General features: G+C 36.2%; 1 protein-coding gene across 1 annotated transcript in view; it reads right to left on the minus strand.

The window, feature by feature from the left end:
• Positions 1–18,517, minus strand: part of CNTN3 (contactin 3) — a 201,341-nt gene extending 182,824 nt beyond the window's left edge. The window contains exon 1 of the mRNA XM_063114016.1: positions 18,355–18,517. Within this exon, the coding sequence (XP_062970086.1) occupies positions 18,355–18,502 (148 nt within the window). The 5' untranslated portion in view covers positions 18,503–18,517. The remainder of the gene's footprint in view (positions 1–18,354) is intronic.
• Positions 18,518–19,768: the final 1,251 nt, after the last annotated feature.

The raw sequence follows: 19,768 nt of genomic DNA on the forward strand, positions 1-19,768 counted from the left end.
CATGACAGACACTAGTGTTAAATAAGGATGGATTATTTCAATGGCAGTGATTTTATAAATGGTTAGTTCATTAATGAATATTTTCTTATTAAGAACACTTATGCTTCTCAATTCTATATCTTAACTACAAAGAGTCAGATATTGACCAGTTGGATACGAACAAGGTGTCCTATGCCTCCAATGTCATACCTCTCTACTGTGATTTTATCTTTCTAATTGAGGATATACTTGGGGGCAACAACAAAGTAGCCCTCCCTTGTATTACATGTAAACTTGTAAGTCTCTCTCCTAAGTGCAAATGACAACTAAAATATTGGATATTGAATAATATAATAAATATCCTAAAGAACAAAGCCCTATCTCATCCAGTCTTCTCCAGCTATCACAGCACTCTTTAATCTTTCCTTAAATCTGAACCCCAAATCGAAGAATCATCCTCAAGAATCACCTTGCTTTTTCCTTCCTTACCCAAGTCCAGTCAAATCTATGTTAATCATATTTATCACAAACATCAACTCACTTCTTTTCCTGCTGACTCTACTCCTCCTAATTAACCTTCTTTCTCTCTAACCTCTTCACCTTCAAACAATCATAGGACTCTGCCAGATTAAACCTCCTAACACACACATCTGGTCATCTTGTCAACTCTAACATTTAGCAGCTCCTCATTATCTAGAAATTACAGGTCAAATTCCATGCAATGGCATGGAAGAACTTATGTCATAAAATCTTGTTTCTCACCACTCTCCTTTATGTATGGTTTATTCAAATAATGCTACTCCCTGTTATCCATATGATTTTCATGTCTGTGCCATTGTTTAAAAAAGAACAACTGCCTAGAATACCATCTCCAAAAATATAAAGCAGCATCGACATTCAAAGGTTTTGATGACCTGTGTAATACGGGCACCAAACAATTAGGTTTTAGGTTAAATACCAGCCAGTAAAATTCCACTGTTGGGTGCCAGTTGAAGAGCAGTTCTGCTCCAAAGCCTCAGCGTTCTTTAGGAAACTACTTATTAGACTGTTTCCTCCACAATATCTTCATTGATTTCCCCAGACTCCCATAGTCCAATTTAGATATTAAAGTAAGGATCACATCATTTCCTTTTCAATAGTTATAATATATATCATTTCCCTTGTCAGTCTGTAAATTTCCTGAGGTTAGAAGCTCTCTGATTACTCTTTGATCCTCTTATTTTCCTTTGGATAAAGCCTGTCTTCACTTTACTTACCTAAGAAAGACCTACATATTTTTGAAATTCAGGAACAACTGGCATCTCCAATGTGAAACCTTTCAAATCCTTCCACACCTTGTTAATCTCTCCCTACATTGGCTTTCCTGATTTCTTCAAATTGTTCCTTGTATATCACTCTGACTTTCCTGTTGAAATATGGGTCAATTAAAGGCAGGAAGCATGTCTTTATGACCCTCATATTTAGCATACTGACTGGCACTTAGAACTTACTCAAAAAGCATTCTTAATTTAAATGATAAAAGTATCAAATGATTTCAGTAATCATTAGTTCAGAAGATCTAGAACAACTCTAATAACTGTTTGATTTCTACGATGTCTAGACTTTGCTAATTTCTATTTTGTGTATGTCTTTCCTGAAATAAGTATAGAAAGCTCATGAGTCTGTGGCATGTCACTTTTGTCTCTCTCATAGAGCTTAATATCTATGAATATCTGCAAATGATTGATAGATAACTTTGATATGAACAGATATGAATCACTGTTAGTAAGTGAAAGTGGAAGATTAAAAGCTGGCTATGTAGGTAATAGGATTCCAGGGAGTGAGGCAGGGGAGCGAGGCACACCTACCTGTGCCTCCTACTGTTAGAATCCTTGGTTCTTTCTCTCATTATGATGCCGGTTCCCTTGGTGAATGCCACTATGAGGAACTAATTGGTTTTCTGGATTCCAGATTTCCTATACAAGATGTCAAATGAGTTTGTGCGACATGCAGGCATATCTCACAGCAGGGACCAGACTATCTTAGAAACGTTATTGTGTTTCCAGTTGAACACTGTTCTGGCTGCTTTCCTGGTCAGTCATTTAAAGAAACCTGAAAAACATGTCTTTTATTATCATTGTTTTGTTCCCAGTTCAACATCTCCTGGAGATCCAGCATGTCTTATTCAAACCCTTCACTTTCTCTTTAATGAAATGATGCTGTTGTCTAAATAATCTTCCATCTTGTTCACCAGCAGCTTTAAATCAATCCATATTACACAACTGTTGATTTTAAAAACAAAAATCCACAGGGAAAACTACTGGTTCTAACCAAGAGTATAGGTACCTGGTTTTACTACTTCTATTACATTTGATACAGTTGAAATTTACAAACATACATTACCTCAGAACCCTTTGACAAAGTCAGTTGCCTATTAAACTTAGCTAAGCCTTAAATGCTTTCTACAGTTTTTTCCCTAGAGTCAAAATCTATGCAGTAGTTAAAGCATGAACTTTAAGATGAAAAATACTAGGCTTCAGAATATGGCTCTACTCTTGATAGCTGAAAACCTAATAACGTGGTTATAAGGATTAAACGAGATGACTATGTAAAGGGTTTTATTAATACTTTGCTTGGTCCATAATATTGCTTAACGAATATTACATACCATTATTATATCTCAAAAATATACAAGCAAAAATTTTTTTAAATCTGCTTTTATTAAGCATCACTTAAAATTCTCAACTGAATGTATTATCTATTGGTCCTCAAGTAAACTTGGTTTTGGAACCCAGGCTAATATTTTCTGATTTCTTCTTTGCAGAAAAACTTGATGGTATATACAGATAAAAGAGCAGGAATGTAAAAAAATAGTGCTCAGGCATGAGATGGGGAAAGGGATTTAAAAGAAAATATGACAGTAGAAGGACATGCTGACAGCTTAAAATCCAGCTGCCAAAGCCCATAGTACTTACACGCCAGTCAGAGGATGTCAATCAAAAATATTTAATGAAGAGCTATTAGACCCAGAAGACAGTGCATGAAAAGTGACTACTCAGGAAAAAAAAAAAATCCATATTACACAACTGTTGATTTTGAAAACAAAATCCACAGGGGAAAGAAATTGTGGTTTCTAGCCAAGAATGTAAGTAATTGGTTTTACTGTTTCTATTATGTTTAATGCAGTTGACATTTATTTATTTATTTGTTTGTTTGTTTGTTTCTTTATTGGGAAACTTGCTAGGACTGCTTTTCTAAACATGTAATTGAGGCAATTAAAATGCAGGTGAATTTATGAAAACCCCATGTTTAGATATTAAAACATCTGTTTATACTTCCTTTGAAGGGCGAGGAAGCTCATTCTGGGAATGGTTCTCATGATGTACTACCAATGACACCAGCAACTGATGCAGCTGAAATTTATCAACAGACATTCCCTCAGATCCCTTTGACAATGTCAGTTTCCTATGAAAACTAACTGGATCTTAAATGCTTTCCACTTAGGAAAGCAGCTGTTACACAGTATGCCCTCAATAACTATTAGCTAGCTCCCAAAGTTATTTTACTCCAGGCATTGTGTTCCATTCTGGGGATACAAAGAATACTAAATGATCTCATATCAGAGTACTAGGTATTGTATGGACACGTAGAAGGAACAAAAAAATAAGTAAAGGTCCTCACTGTTACTGGTACTCTCACAAGTCTGTTAAGGGCTGTGGGGATTGGTACATGATTTAAGGAGGAATAAAAATCCTAGACAGTAAATGGTTAAAACAGAAAGAAATGGAAACAATTGCACTAGAGCCCCAAGAAACCAACCAGCACTGAAATGGTTTTTCCTTACTTGTACTCAAAAAGAAAGAATCTAAAAAGCACTATGAAGTGGTGACCATTTCCAAAGGTATTATATTCCTTCTTATGAATGGCTCTCTTCCAGGAGCCATCTTTGTGTGCAAAAAAACACATTTCTTTGTCTACCAAAAAAAAAAACCATTCTCTGAGAGAAACAAATATAATGAAATACTTGTTTTGGCTATGTACCATCCATTCCTCTTTCTGATAACAGCACCTTAACTTTACCTTCAGGACACTCCCTCCCCTCATCCCACCAGTAAATAACAACTGAACGAGGGTTTGCCAATTAGTGTACTCTACCCACATGGTCAGAGGGTTGGTCCAGGGATGGGCAAGTCTCCTATTCTGGTGAATAAGACTTGTACCTGGAATTCCTATCTGAACCCTGAAGGAAAAGCAAGTCCCTGCCTCTTGACATTGCTAAGCATGGAATGCTGGCTGGCATCCTGACATCCACTGGAGAGAGGCTTCCCCAGAGTGGAGTCAATAGAGAGGAAAGCAGAGATGGAGAGACACAAAGGCTGAAGGGCATCATTTGAAACCCTGGATCCAGCCAGGACGGCAGCCAACTTCTCCAGGACTTTTCAATTGTAGAAGCCAAAAATTTTCTTTGGAGCTTGAGCCAGTTCTGATTTGAGTTTCTATCACTTGTCACTGAAAGAGTCCAAGCTAAAACAAGGGGAGCCTGAGGAGACACAGAGAGATGCTGCCAGAAGGAGAGAAATATGGAGAAAACAAATGAGTATGGTAGAGGGCAAGTGAGTCACAGAAAGAGCAAAGGGAAGTTAGGAGAAAGTAACAGATGAAGGGAGAAGAAAAACATGTTAGCTGCATAATATTAGTCTTACTGGACACTGAATTACTTGCAAAGGGACCTGGGGGTTTTGTCGAAGAGACAAGAGGATTTTGTTGCTGATGCCACCAAAATATGTGTTAGAAAAGGCATGAATAAAATATCACTAACAAAGACATTCATGGTTAAGAAAGGCAAAAAAATGAAATTTAGATCAATTCCCAAAATATGCTGAAACTAGTATTGTACATTCGGAGACATAACTATTTTGATGGTGGGGAAAAACTGGAATATATATAATTATATGTCTTTTTCTTAATACTATTCTAATGAGAGTTTGAAGACTAGATGAGTTGTCGTAAAGGAAAATTTATCTAATGATCATGGGTTGAATAAGACACTTTATTAACAAGTTGTCTACTGAACAGCCTGGAACTAAATGTAGATTTTTAGGAAAACTTTTCAGTGTATGTATCAAAACAAATTTAATAATTTGAGAAGGCAGTTACCATAAAAAAATTGAACTTAATGATCAAGAAGTTATAATCAAGATATTAAGAATAAAAAGTTATGTGAAATAAATAAATATATCTATTGACTTCAAATTATTATATGTTAGTGTTCTTGGTACAAAGGAATAAAAATTTAGTGGGGGAAGTGACAGACAGCATTGTTAGTCATAGACTGTACATATAAAGAAGAAAAAATGATTAATGTTCACTGTAGGAAATTTTTATTAATTACTCTACCAAATTAAATAACCAAAATGATGAAATACTCCATTTTTTAAAACTCTGTGTTCTGGGATTTTGAAACTAAAGTTCTGAAGTATAATGTATAGCAAACAGAATTTTTAAAGAAGACGTACTACACTCTTGAGTAGCATATTCTTTGCTTTATCACAGAATTAGGGCAGATAATTCACACACAAAAAATGATATTTCATGTCTGTTGCAAATCAAATCCTCTTAAAACTGACTAACAAGCAAGAGACCACTACCAAATGAAGAATTATGAAAAGATATTGAGTGAAATATTATAGTCTTATCAAAGCTATTTTGATTTCTAAAGCCATAACTGCAAAACTAACAAAAAGGTAGGGAAGTGGGGGGAGAAAGAAAAAAAAATCCTCCAAAAGAGATCATTACTCTGAAAATTGCAGGATTTCAGGTATGATTTTAAAGACATTTTCCAACATTTGCAAAATAGAATCACAGCAGTATAATGGATGAGCATTAAACCAGGACTCAATTAAATAGATGCTCACATAGAAAAAGAAATTACAGAATATTTTTAGCATGCTACAGCAGGAGAACACAACAGCCTAAAAATTATGGTACACGATACAATATAAAACACCACATACATATAATAGTGCTTTATCTTAAATTAAAGGGTTGAGTTCTTTCTAGCCTTTTCACAAGCCATTTGGTTTTAGCTTTATATATACCACACAAGCAGCTGCCACCTTCACCAGGCGACCCTTTCTTTCACAGAGAAGCCATAACAGTTCTGCTATAGACAAGAAATTGCTTTCAGAGTTCTTAAGAAGTTATATAAAAAAAAAAATTACCAACAGAAGAGCAATAAAAGACCACTCCCACAGTGACCAAGGAGGGAAAGTAAAACAAAACAACAGGCAAATGATTTCTAAGCAAGACTCTTTCTGAGGTTCAAGGAAATAAAACTGATCTATCCTGAGAAACAGTCAATCTGCTTCTACTGTAATGGCATTATATTGCAACAGAAGAAAATCCACATGGAAGAATGCCAGTTAATCAAAGGGCCAAAGGGGCTGACAATTTTGCCAGCCACGGGAAATTTCCAAGTCTATGGGATACTGGCCTCCAATAAGACAGGATTTCACAAAACTTATTTTTTATATAATTGCACTCAATTTGAAGGGAATAGGAATCAGCTTCATAAAAAGCTAAACAGCGTTTTTCCTTTGATCCCGTACATGTTTTGTAGTCAAAAACAACATTTTTAGGAAGTTAAAATGCTGCTGATACGTCAAGCAAACTCTTTAGTCTAGAAGTTTCCCATAACTAATGACTGACAGAAAAGGGAATGGAGCTGAAACCCAGCCAAGGTTGCATATCAAAGAAGATCTAAATTTTTTAATGAAATGGAATAAAAAATATATATACATGTCATTATGAGATCTTTAAGATGCTCAGTCTCCAGGTATATTGTCATCAATACCAAAGAGTCTAACTTATTGAATTTCATATATTATCCAGCGATTGTCCTCTATTGATGTAAAGGGCCCCATTCTAATACCAACACTCCTGAGGTAAATACCTTATTTGAATTCTTGGAATTAACTGATTAAATTTTTATTGAATGCATCAACTAAAATTGCTTGGATAAGACAAAACCACAGCTGGGAACAAGGCAATAAAACCACATTAAACATCCAATTGGATTTCCATGAATGCTAACTTCAGCTCAACCCAGAAATAGAATGGTTTCTAGACTCTCTAGAGTAACAACCCTGGGGTTGTAGCAAACAAGTGTCACTTCCAACAATCAATATCCATAGACACGTGACAGATGAGTCTTCTTCAGATGACAGATTTGGAGGCGTTTAAACATTACTTTCCAAAACTGTGAATTACATCCTCTTACAGAAATAGTGTTTCCAAGACTGTTATTTAGTCGTTAGCTTCAACAAGTGGTGCCTTAAAGGGAAAAAGGCTGGAGGATTCTAAAGGCCATTGTTGCGCTGTGATGTTTAGCAAATTCTCCATTAAAAAGAAAAAATATTTCATCCAAAGTTCTCAGTTGTCTCAAAATCTAGAAACAATTTAAGTTAGCTTCATTCCGTTCCGCATAAGTTCTAAAAAGAATCACAGAATGGTAGAAAGGAAAGTACTTTAGATCAGGTGTCTGATCCTTTCTTACAAATAAAGAAACAGGGAGGTCAAGTGATTGATTCCCATCCAGTGGCTGAGTCAGGACTAGAATCAAGGTCTTCAACTTCTAATCTTGGTTTCATTCCACTCTAGCATTTTGATGTGATTAGTAGAGTATTTCATTTTAACCCTGCTAGATGACTCTAAAATTAAAGATAACTCTCCACAGTCTAATTACAAAAGATTCCTAACAACTGACTTCAGAGATTTAAAAAGGATACTCAAAAACTCATCTGACTCACGGAATGGTACAAAACATTTGCATATATCTCACAAAGGACGTGTATATAAATATACAAAGAATATAAATTTATATAAATATAAAAAGAACTCTTACAACCCAATAATAAAAGGAAGGAGCAGGGCTAGCTGGTTAGCCCAGTTGGTTAGAGTGTACTTGTAACACCAAGGTCAAGGGTTTGGTTCCCTGTATCAGCCAGCCACCAAAATAAAATAAAAGATGGGAAAGGATATGAATTGACATTTCCTCAGAGCAGATACATAAATGGCCACTTATAAGCACATGAAAACCTGCTCACATCATCAGTCATCAGGAAGATGCAAACCAAAACCACAAAGAAATACCACTTCATACCCACTACGATGATTATAATCAAAAGACAATAACCATTGTTGGCTAGGATGTAGAGAAACTGTAACCCTCAACACTGCTGGTAGAAATGTAAATTGGTGTAGTGATTTTGGAAAAGAGTCTAGCAGCTCCTCAAAATGTTAAATATAGAGTTACCATATAACCCAGCAATTCCACTCTTAGGTATATACACAATAAAAATTGTTTTAATGACGGCACAAAAACTTAGAAACAAATGTTTACAGCGACTTTATTCATAATAATCAAAAAGTGGAAACAACCCTAATGAGCATCAATTAATAAATGAATAAACAGCACGTGGCATATTCAAACAGTGGAATATCATTCAGCAATAAAAGGGAATGAAGTACTGATATGTGCTACAACATGGGTGAATCTCAAAAACATTACACTAAGTGAAAGAAGCCAGTCATAAAAGACTACATATTGTATAATCCCATTTATATGAAATGTCTAGAATAGGCAATTCCATAGATACAGAAAGTAGACTGGTGGTTTCCAAGGGCTGGGGTAGAGGACTTGGGGGGAAATGGAGAGTGGCTGCTAATGGGCACAGAGTTTCTGGGGGATGATGACAATGTTCTAAAACTGTGGTGATGGTTGCACAACTCTGTGAATACCCTAGAAACCACTGAATTGTACACTCTAATTGGGGAATTATATGGTATGTGAATTATATCTCAAAAGCTGTTATTAAAAAAAAAATCATGTGAATCTATACTCTCTGTGCTAACGATGGTCCTGCTACTGTCTGGGGGCATAAGCACGAGCCCCCAGCAAGTAAGTAGCAGGGCCACTGATAGCATATACAGTGCCTGTGTAGGAATTACAAAAAGCTGCCTCCTCTGGGCAGGACAATCAGAAAGTCCCCCTTCCTCCATAGCCAGACCTGGGCCAGACTACCCCGCTGAGGAAAGAAGCCTTGGGTGAATTTCATCCAGGATCCCTCGGGCAGGGCCTGCTTGATTGAGCACTCTTTTTTCTAAACCAGGTGACAGAGACACTTTTCAGGTTACTTATAGACAATGCCATTAAATCAGTATACTTAATAACAAACATGTGATCTTCATAAACTAATCACAACTCTCCGTCCCACCTCCTTCCCCCCAAAATATCCTAATTTTCTAATGTTGCCTGTCTTGACGAACTGCACTACCATCTATCCACTACTATAAGAAAAACATCCCACATTTCCCACAACCAATTCATTACCAAGTTCTATCATTTTATCTCAAGATTTCTAAATCCCTTTTCTGCCTTAACAATCATCAGCTGTATAAACAAAGGTGATCATTTCCTAGTGTCCTGTTGGTCTTCTTGTTTGTATTCTTGATCTCTGATCTAATTGCCAATGGCCAGATCATGCTCTACACTCTACTGGTCCAACACAACAGAGTGTCCTGGGATGGAAACTTTTGTCATTATGCTTTTAGGAGAAAACGAATTAGGAGACATTCTGATTAATTTGAATATGCTGGCCATATGCGCACTGCCCATTCCGTTCCAATCATTCATACAGATGCACCTCTAAGTCCTGAGAATACACTAGTAAACAAAGAAAATCCAGTGGAAATTTAGATGGAGATACCTGTCAATGGAATCTTCTCAAACAATTTTTTCCCCATAACATAGAGCCTGAAATAGTATTGTAAAACCAGAAATCTCCTAAGATATCTCCAGTTATCTTACAAACTAAAACAGTTTAATAGTTCAAAAGGCAAATAATAAATATATTCCACCTATATGGAAAAGCATAAAATACAAAGGCTGAGAAGTTACTGAAAATATGTTGACTTTAACAGAATCTTAGTTTTAAAAATCACAGCCTTCCTATGTGATTGGTTCTATGGGATTGGGTTGAAATACATTGTGTTTGACTAAAAAGTTTTGTGTTGTGTGTTTTTTTCTTCTTTTTTATTTTAACTCATACAGAATGAGTAGCATACTGAGTTGTAGCATTTTGTTTTAAGTTTAACTTGTTTTTGGAACATCAGAGTAAAGCAGCTTTGAACTTCATCAAAGTTACTTATGTTCAAAGATGGAATTTGTGTTTTCAGCCACACTCTTGAATTACGAGAACAACACTGCTTCTAACTAACAACAAACCAGGCTCCTACTAATTATAACACATTTCTAGCTAATTCATCTTTGCTAACTTTTCTTTTCAGATACAGCCAGCCACTCCGGGATCATCCTTAAAATTTTCTGCATGTGTTTAATCTTTCTTCACACTTCCTTTTCCAGGTCTCATTGAGCTTTTATATATTACAATCTAAGAAAAGTAAACAGCGTGCTACCCCGTCTGCTGACAGGGACAGGAGAAGTTCTTTGTAGGAGTAATATATAGGTACTTCAAAAAGTTCATGGAAAGATTCATATTATCTTTTAATTCTATTTTCCATGGACTTTTTGAAGTACCCTCATATGGTCAATTTCTATTTTACATAAAAAAGATTGCAAATAGACACAACAGTACAAAAGAGAATAAAAGGAAAAGTAACTCTGCTCTCAGCAGATGCTGTTTTACATATTTTGTTTAGAGAAAAGGTAGGATCATTCATAAAGCAATATTTTAATTTCACAGGTATCAGCTCTCAACATCTAGGTCAGAGTTCACAAACTGGTGACCCACAGGCTGTATCTGGCCTTCAGACTTGTCTGTTTGATGCAGACGGGGTTGACCCGTATAGTGCTTTTATAAAATTTAAATTTAGTATGCAACATTTAAAAAGTCAAGACATTTCATGTAAAGAACAGATTCAGGTTTATCTTGTAGAGTGATTAGCTGTGGTAATGCTGTTCCTGCATTTTCTCATTCATTATTTCATTCATTGAACAAATATTGAATGAGCATCTACTAAATTCCAGGCATTTTGCCAGGTTTTAGGAACACAGCAGTGCACAACAGTCTTTCAATCTAGTAAGGGAGATGAAAATAAACAAATAAAAGATGTAAGGTGTCAGGCAAGGATCAAGGCTATGGTGCAAATACAGAGGATAGAAAGCTATTTTTAGGAAGTGACGCTGAAACAGTGATCTGGAAGAAGTGAACAAGCTGTACAGACCTAAAAAAGACCCTGAGGCAAGGACATTCTCAGCAAATGAAGAAAAAGCAAGGCCAGTGGGGCTGGTTGCAAGGAAAGAGTGGGTAAGTGGTAGGAAATCACATATGGGAAGCAGGACAGAGCCTTGGGAGCCAGACAGGTAACAAGTGAAATCTATTCTTATTCTTATGAGAAACCATTGGAAGTTTTGAACAGAGAGAGATTGATTTGTCCAGCATGAAATTAAAGGAATCATCTGGTTGTTGGTTGGAAATCAGAAAATTGCAGGGGTAGGAGCGGTACTGGGAAGACAGACGAATTAGAAGGTTACGTTACAAGTCTACTGCAGCAGGGGAGGTGACAACCTGACTCCCAATCAAGTGGTAGTAGTGCAGGGAGTGAGAAGTGGTCAGATCCTGGGTATATTCTGAAGATAAAAGCAAAAACATTTATTGGTGAATAGATATGGAGTGGGAGAAAGAGACAGAGCTCAAAGGTGACTCTGAAGTTTGGGCCTGAACACTACAAATGCTGTAACACCTCTTACCAAGGTGAAGAACACCAGACAAGAGCAGGTTTATGGGGAAAATCAAGATTATGGTTTGGAAATGAAAGCTTGAGATGTCTACTGATATGCAGAGATGTAGAAGTGGCAGATAGTTACTCGAGACTGAAGTTCAGGAGAGAGGTCAGTCCTGGAAGTATGAACTTAGGAGTAATTAAATCACAAAAAATGGGTAGCTGAATAGTGAGTGCCCCCTTTAGAAAGAGCATGCTTTCTCTGGTCCATGCCAAACCCTATTTCTCCTTATTGCTTACACAAAGCTGGCTCTATTCTCTTCCATTATCTTCCTAAGTGACAGAATGGAATAAAAAATATAAAGAAGCTCAAGAAATGATAGGAGAATCCCAGCTCCACAAATTGCCTAGCAATGTTGATTAAAACCCAACAAAATTAAATCGAATGCACAGCTGAGTAAAAAAAGAAAGCTACAAAGCAGACATAAATTCTAGAGCTTAGGCCGTGGTTGCTGGGGCAGGGGAATGAGGGTGTGGAGGAAGACTGTAAGTATCAGATTGGTAACCTGGTAGCTTAGGTTTCATTGCCATGTGGAAACAGAAGATGGTCTTGGGCCTAGCAAACAGCCATTTGTAAATAAGACATTTTGCACACTTCCTGCATCCTTGAAGGGCTGCACTGGTGGTTAAACCCAGCCATGGACCCAAGCAAAGGACTTGGAAATTCATTTGTCTATCTCTTTTTCCTTGAAATGAGGCTATGACAGAGGTAGAAGGAGCAGTGGGAATGGCAATTATTTCAACCAAGAATTCAATTCAGTCTGCTGGGCTTACATCTCACATGGTTTGGGGTTTCATATTTATTTAGTATACAAGTTGATTCTCCTTATTTATGGATTTCATACTTGAATATTCACCTATTCACTAAAATCTGTGACTTCAAAATCAATATCTACAGCACTTCCGAGGTTATTCACAGACAAGCGCAGAGTGGTGAAAATTTTGAGTGTCCTGATAGGCACATTCCCAGCTGAAGTTGAACAAGTCGGCGCTCTGCCTTCCTGTTTTAGCTCATACTGTAAACAACTATCCATGTCGCCATACATTTAGTGCCACATCTTTCACATAGTTTTGCTTTTTGTTGGTGATTTCACTGTTTAAAACGGCCCCCCAAGTGTTGTGCTAAAGTGCTGTCTAGTGTTTCTGCATGCAAGAGGGCTGTGATGTGCTCCATGGAGAAAATACAGGAGTTAGAGAAGCTTTGCTCAGGCGTGACTTACAGTGCTGTTGGCCGTGAGCTCAATGTTAATGAATCAACAATCTATAAAGTGTCTTTAACACATACAGCAAGGTTACGTATTGTTTGGCTGATGAAAATGCTGTGAGGCTCACAGGAACCTAATTCTGTACTGCCCCTAGGAGCAGTGGTTCAGTCTTTGTTAATTCAGTATTAACAGCAACTGTAGAGAACATAACTACCATGAATAATGACACAGACTATATGGTGGGCTGCATCAAGACAATCTACTGACATAAAACCGTTCCCAGGTTGGTTCTATCCCCGAGGTTCCTGGCAGCAGCAAGAACAGCTGCTAGGTAAGGACACTCCTTATACCAAGGCTAATAAGAAACACATGTTTGCACAGGTAGGTGGAAACTCTGCTATAAATTAAATTCAAATTCACATACACATTGAAAATTACAAAAGATGAAAATACTACAAGCAAGAGTCAGCAGATAACAAATCACAGGTTAACACCCATAATATCCTGAGCTAATAGAACAACACTATGAAAGAATACCTAAATTCATCAGACTTAAATAAATTGATAAAAGATAAAAGGGGGGGGTCAAATCATCAGGAAAAAAGAATGAGATACTCTGAATAAAGAACAGGAACATATGAAAAGAACCAGATACAATATGAAAATATAATCACTAAAATAAAAAGTCAAAGGACAGTTTAATAACAAATTAGGTAGAGTTTTGGGAGAATTAATGAAGTGCAGTCCAGAACTAAGTGAGAAACTCTGAAGAGTGAAAAGAGATATAGAATGGAAAACATGAAACAGAAGTTAAAAGAGATGGAAGAGACAATGAGAAAATTCAAAACATATTCAAAAGGAAAACCAGAAGGAGCAAAGAGTAGCAAGGGGGATAAGCAAAAGTGGAAGAGATAACTGCTGAAAATTTTCCAGTTTCCATAAGACAGGGATCCCAGAATCACACCCTATAATTGTACAAAAATGATTATAGCTTATCTTTGTGCAGCATGCTCTATGTGCTAGGCACCGTTCCAGGTGCCTGACATATATCAGCTCATTCAGTCTCACATCTGATGAGACAAATTCTATTTCCCTGGCTTACCGATAACAAACCTAAAGCACAGAGAAATTCAGAATCTGCTGAAAGTCACATGGCTGGTAAATGCTGGACGTGGGATTCAAACCCAGTTCTGGCTCCAGCATCTGTGCCTTTGACACCACACATCACGGCAAAAGTATTTTTTGATAAATGAGGGCAAAACAAACACACTTTAAGACCAAAGGGGAGAAGAGATGAAAAACAAAACAGTATGACTACCAACAAAAACTCAATAAAAGGATTTCTAAAAGACACAGATCTCAGAGAAAAATGGTCCCAGATGCAAGAAGAAAGGGTGGGCAAAGGAAATAGTAAACATAGGAGTAAATCTAAACAAACACTGATTATGTGAAATAAAAATAAGAATTCCAGGGAGAACACACACATCTATTTCTCTTTTCATCCTGAAATATTCCCTAAACTAGGACTTACTTGCAGCAAGAGATATTGTTTGGCGGCATAAACCCACGAAGACAGGACAATAAAAGAACAAAGCCTAGATGTGATAGATACATGGGCAGAATCCTCAAAGAGGTAAGACTGGAGGTAGCAGGCAGATCTGGAAAAGGAAACGAAGCAAGGAAATGGTAAAGAATTTTAAGCAGCAGTGAGACATCCAGATTCCCTCCCCATGCATATATCCAGGTGAGGGCCACATTCCACAGCAGAAGAGAAGACGGTTATTCTTAAAAAAAAGATAAAAAGGGGATGTCTATACTGGAGGTTACCAGGTGCATTTTGTGAAGGGTCTTGTGAGGAAACAGGTGAATTAGATCCATATATGGCCATTGGATGCTGAAATCCCCCAAGGTGTCTTCTCCCATTTAGCTCCCAGAAAGCTAGTGGAAGCTTTTTCCTCAAGGAAGAAAAATGGATTATTTTCTCCTCTGGAGAATCTGACCTTCTCAAAAAGGAAGAGTTAAAAAAAATAGGTGAGCCCCAATGAGATGAGCCACATTATAGTGAACCTTATGATGACAAATCGGCTCATGTACATAGGGGGGAAGAAAGTGTAAAGGCAAAAGACCTTCATTCACGGATTCACAAGGATGTAAGAAGAGGTAATTACCACTATTAAACTAGAGTAAGATATAAAAAAGGAAATTTCAAATACAAAAAACGTCTCTTAAATTGTAAAAAATTATAGCAGCTATTAAAAACTCAACAGAGGTGTTCAAAGGGTTGAAGTAATCTACCAAGAGGGAGAGATACAGTCAAAGAGGAGGAAATTTAGACCAACTTGGGGGTGGGATAAGGTAGAGAGGAACAATCCAATCCACATGGTTCAAGATGCAAGTAATGATACATGGGAAATAGAAAATAAAGAAAACTGAGGAGAGGAAATCATAACATTTCTCATAACTAAAGGATTCTTGTTTTGAGTCTGCAAGGACCCATAGAGTAAACACAGTGCTAGGTAAAATTTGACCCATAACAAATCAAGTCATTGTGAAATTTCAAAACACTAGGTACAAAGACAAGAACCTACAAGCTTCCCTAGAGAAAAGCAGGTCCCTCTATACAAGACACTATGAATAAAAATGGCATCAGACTTCTCAACAACACTGGAAGCTAGTTAGCAGGCTTATTATCTCTTAATTATTAATTATCTTCAAAATTCTGAAGGAAAAATATTTCTAACAAGTATTTATACAAGCCCAATCTCTCGATGAAGTATGCCAGTATGATAATTTTTAGAATACATGGTGTAGAACAATCATAGATATCATTCATCTTTTCTTAGGACACTTGAGGACATGGCAATCTAAAACAATGAACACCAGAGAAGCAGAAGTGGAATACAGGTAAGATAAGGCAGATACAGCAGAGATTTGCAGGAGAACCTCAGAGCGATGGTGAGGGGAGATGTCAGGAAGATAGTTTTGCCCCTGGCATGCAGGAAAAACCGGCCCAACTGGAAAACTCCAGAATGCTCTAGGACATATTTCCTGACAAAGATAAAACTGATAGAATATTTCATGCATCTCCATACCTGCATCCAGAAAATTGGCCAAAATTTTGGTTGATGGAAGTTTAAGACAATAGAAAATCAAGAAGTAAAAGAAAATATAATAAGTTTACTAACTTTTGGGAAAAGAAAAATTATACACGAAAAGAAAAATAATCAGAATTATACTTTGCTACAAAACCCAGCTCTGAACATCATTTACAAGTCATAATAATGTAAATACTGAATAATGACCTAACTAAAACTATGGCCTAATAAAATCCTATAATAACATAGCCTGAGACAATGCATACTCAAATATTAATCAACTGGCAATGACCCCAGTCTTCTTCCCTGCCCTCAGTTTTAAACAGAGGCGGGTTAAAATCTTTATCTTCTGTGAAGGTTTGGATGGGGACTGGGTTGGAAAGCCGACCAGTTAGTGATCACTGGGGACTCGATCCACTCAGGGAGTGGTCAGTAGAATATAGTTTGCATTTGACTATTTTTAATTTGGTGCTTTTGCAAGAGTTATGACTTTGAAAATACTATTTTTCATAAACCTCATGATAACAACCTCACACTGCTGTGGTGGTAAGGTGGCAGTACAAGAGTGTTACAGCATTGGTTGCCAGAGTTAATGATCAATAGTGATGCATGAAACTTTAAAAAAAAATCAAGAACTAGCAATGTAAATAAATCATTTGGGAAAACTGAGGTAAATATCAAAAGAGACACTCAAAAAGTTGAAAGTAGTTTCCTCTAGCAAAGGAGAAATAGAGGGAATATGGGCAAATGCCTGATGTTTTCCTTAAAAATAAAAAAAATTACGTAGAAGTTGTACATGCTTACATTATTTCTGATAAAAGAAAAACAACTAGGAAATAAAAAGAAGAGCAGCAATAATGTCTAATTTGAAGGGTTAAAAAATCAACCAAAATATTATACAATAATATTATAGAATTCTTGAGGTGGACAATAAAGTTTATAAGTCCTCACTGTTGCAGATACTGATTAACTTTACAGTTTGTTAAACATGTATACTTAAATTTCTAGGGTGATTACTGCAAGAAAATAAATGGGGTGTATAACCTCCAATGATTTTGAGTGGAAAGAAATTCTCAATCAATTCAAATGAAGAAAAGAAAGGAGAAAAAGAACACAAAAAATCAGAATACATTAATACAGCAATATTAATATATTAGCATCTAAACTATAAGGCAAAATGCTTTGTTAGAGATAAATAATCACAACATGCTGGGCTGGTTGGTCAGCTCACTTGGTTAGAGCATGGTGCTGATAACACCAATGTCCAAGGTTCAGATCTCCAGACCAGACAGTCGCAAAAAAAAAAAAAAAAAAAAAAAAAAAATGATCACAAAGATCACATGTTGACAAAAAATACAACCATTCTAAACTTTCATATATCAATAATTTACCAAATACATAAAGCAAAAATGAACAGAAATGCCAGAATAAACTGAAAAATCTGCCATCATTGTGAAAGAAATTGACAGATTAATTAGATTAAACATCAGGAATGGTATAGATCATTTGAGCACCACAATCAACAAGTTTAACCCAATGAACATACCCAGTATTTGAAGAAGATGCATTATTTTCAAGTACACATAAATCACCTATAAAAACTCATCTTATGTTGGGCCACAGAACAAATATCAACAGTTTCCAAGAGTAATACTATAGAATCCATTCTCTAATTGATGAGCCACAGTTTAGAAACCAGTAACATAAGATGACTAGTAAAAGTCTATATGTCTGGAAAGTTAAAAACAGATGTCTGATAACTCACAGATCAAAGAGAAAACCATAATGAAATTATAACATTTACAGAACTGAACCATAATAAACTTGCTATATGTCAAACCTACGATGTACAACTGTGCTTACTGGAAAATTTAAAGCCATACATATTTATGTCAGGGCAGAAGAAAGGTTGAATTAACATACAATTTGGGATTAGACAAAGAACAATTAAATATCCCAAAAAAGCACACAGTAGCTGCTCAATAAAAATATCCTTAACTGGATTCTTTTTCATTCCCTAAACAGAATCCTTACAAAATAGTACAACAACACACACACACACACACACACACACACACACACACACACACACACACACACACACACACACACACACACACACACAGTTTTTAAGCTCTGACTTGAACAGTATATAGAGGTCCAAAGCATTACTTTGAATTGTCTTCTCAAGCTATTTATTGAATTAATAAAATCCATATATCGTTTTTAACCACACAAATTAAGTTATATATTTTTAAACATTGGTTTTGCTAGATGTGTGAACAAAAACTTACAGGCAAACTGAAGTTTAGCTTCTCTGCTGACAATTGTTCCAAGTGAATTTGTTGCAAAACATTGGTAACTTCCTGTATCCCAATTTCTATTGGGGTTAATAACCACAAGATTTCCTCCATTCAACTTATAACGATGTTCCATACTCATATCAATATCACTTCCATTCAGCTGCCATCTGTAAAATAAATGTCAAGGTTTTTTCACTTCTTAGTATATTTAAATTCAAAAGAAGCCTCTGTATTATAAAATCCACTTTAAATATTACCCCTCTTATAAATAAAAGGTAATGCATACTTCATCCAAGTGTTACATAAATGAAGATCAAATACTCCCAAGCATTTATCGGAAATGAAATTTTAAAGTACAGTAGAAAGTACAACAGATGATCATCTAGAAGTTAAAGATTTTTAAAGGTTTTCTGAAGAGGTGAGAATAATTTAGTTTGTTCACTAGGGGAAAAATTGGGCTCGGTCTGTATAGGCAAAGATGAAGTAGAAAATTGAGGTAATTACCTCGGATACTTCAGGCCAATCTCATGCTGACAATGAAGAGGGAAAAGAGAACATTTCTTTGATTTATCCAGATTGACTGAGCACATTTAATAAATTAATTGGATAAGTGCTCAACTATCCATTTCAATTTGTCTGGGTAAATACCTGTCCCCAAGGCATTCTCTACTTTTCTAAGCCATCACAGTGCTATTTACAAAATGGTACACTGTGGTAAAAACTTCTAAACAGCACCTAGGGGGCCTGAAAAAGTAAAGGCACTAACCCCAGAGCCATACTTGTCAATGGGAAGCCAAAAGAAAAAGGAAGAAAGAAACTGGTTTTTAAACAAGAATTTTTTCCATGGAAAAACTGGAAGCTTTTAAAACATAAGTATATTTGGGGCCGGCCTGTGGCTCACTCGGGAGAGTGCGGTGCTGATAAAACATAAGTATATTTGACACATCAAAGTAGACTTCAATTTTAAAAGCTCATTCATTCATTAATATCCCACAATCTCAAGAACACATTCATTGTATAAATTAAGGCATCCACCTCTTAGATAACCCAATTCTTATAATAAAATTACACTGCCATCAGTTCTATAAATTTTAGTATTATAACAATGATTATCTAAACCGTTCTACAATAATTTTGAAAAAGTGGTAATATAATGACCATTTTATAGAAGAGGATTTCAATAAACAAGTTGTGTGGCTGTCAACTATCCCAAAGCTATCAATTGGCTTGATGAGGAACAGTACCCATTGAATTCTGGACCAGAGTTCTTCAATTGTGTCATGGGCCATCTAAAAATTGTTGTATTAATATACAAAATATTTAACATGCACACGTTATGCTGTGAAAGCATATAAAGAGATCATCTCAAATGGAAGTGTATAAGTTAAGTGGAATATTACACAAC

Source organism: Cynocephalus volans, chromosome 11 (genome assembly GCF_027409185.1).
Source record: "Cynocephalus volans isolate mCynVol1 chromosome 11, mCynVol1.pri, whole genome shotgun sequence".
Lineage (NCBI taxonomy): Eukaryota > Metazoa > Chordata > Mammalia > Dermoptera > Cynocephalidae > Cynocephalus > Cynocephalus volans.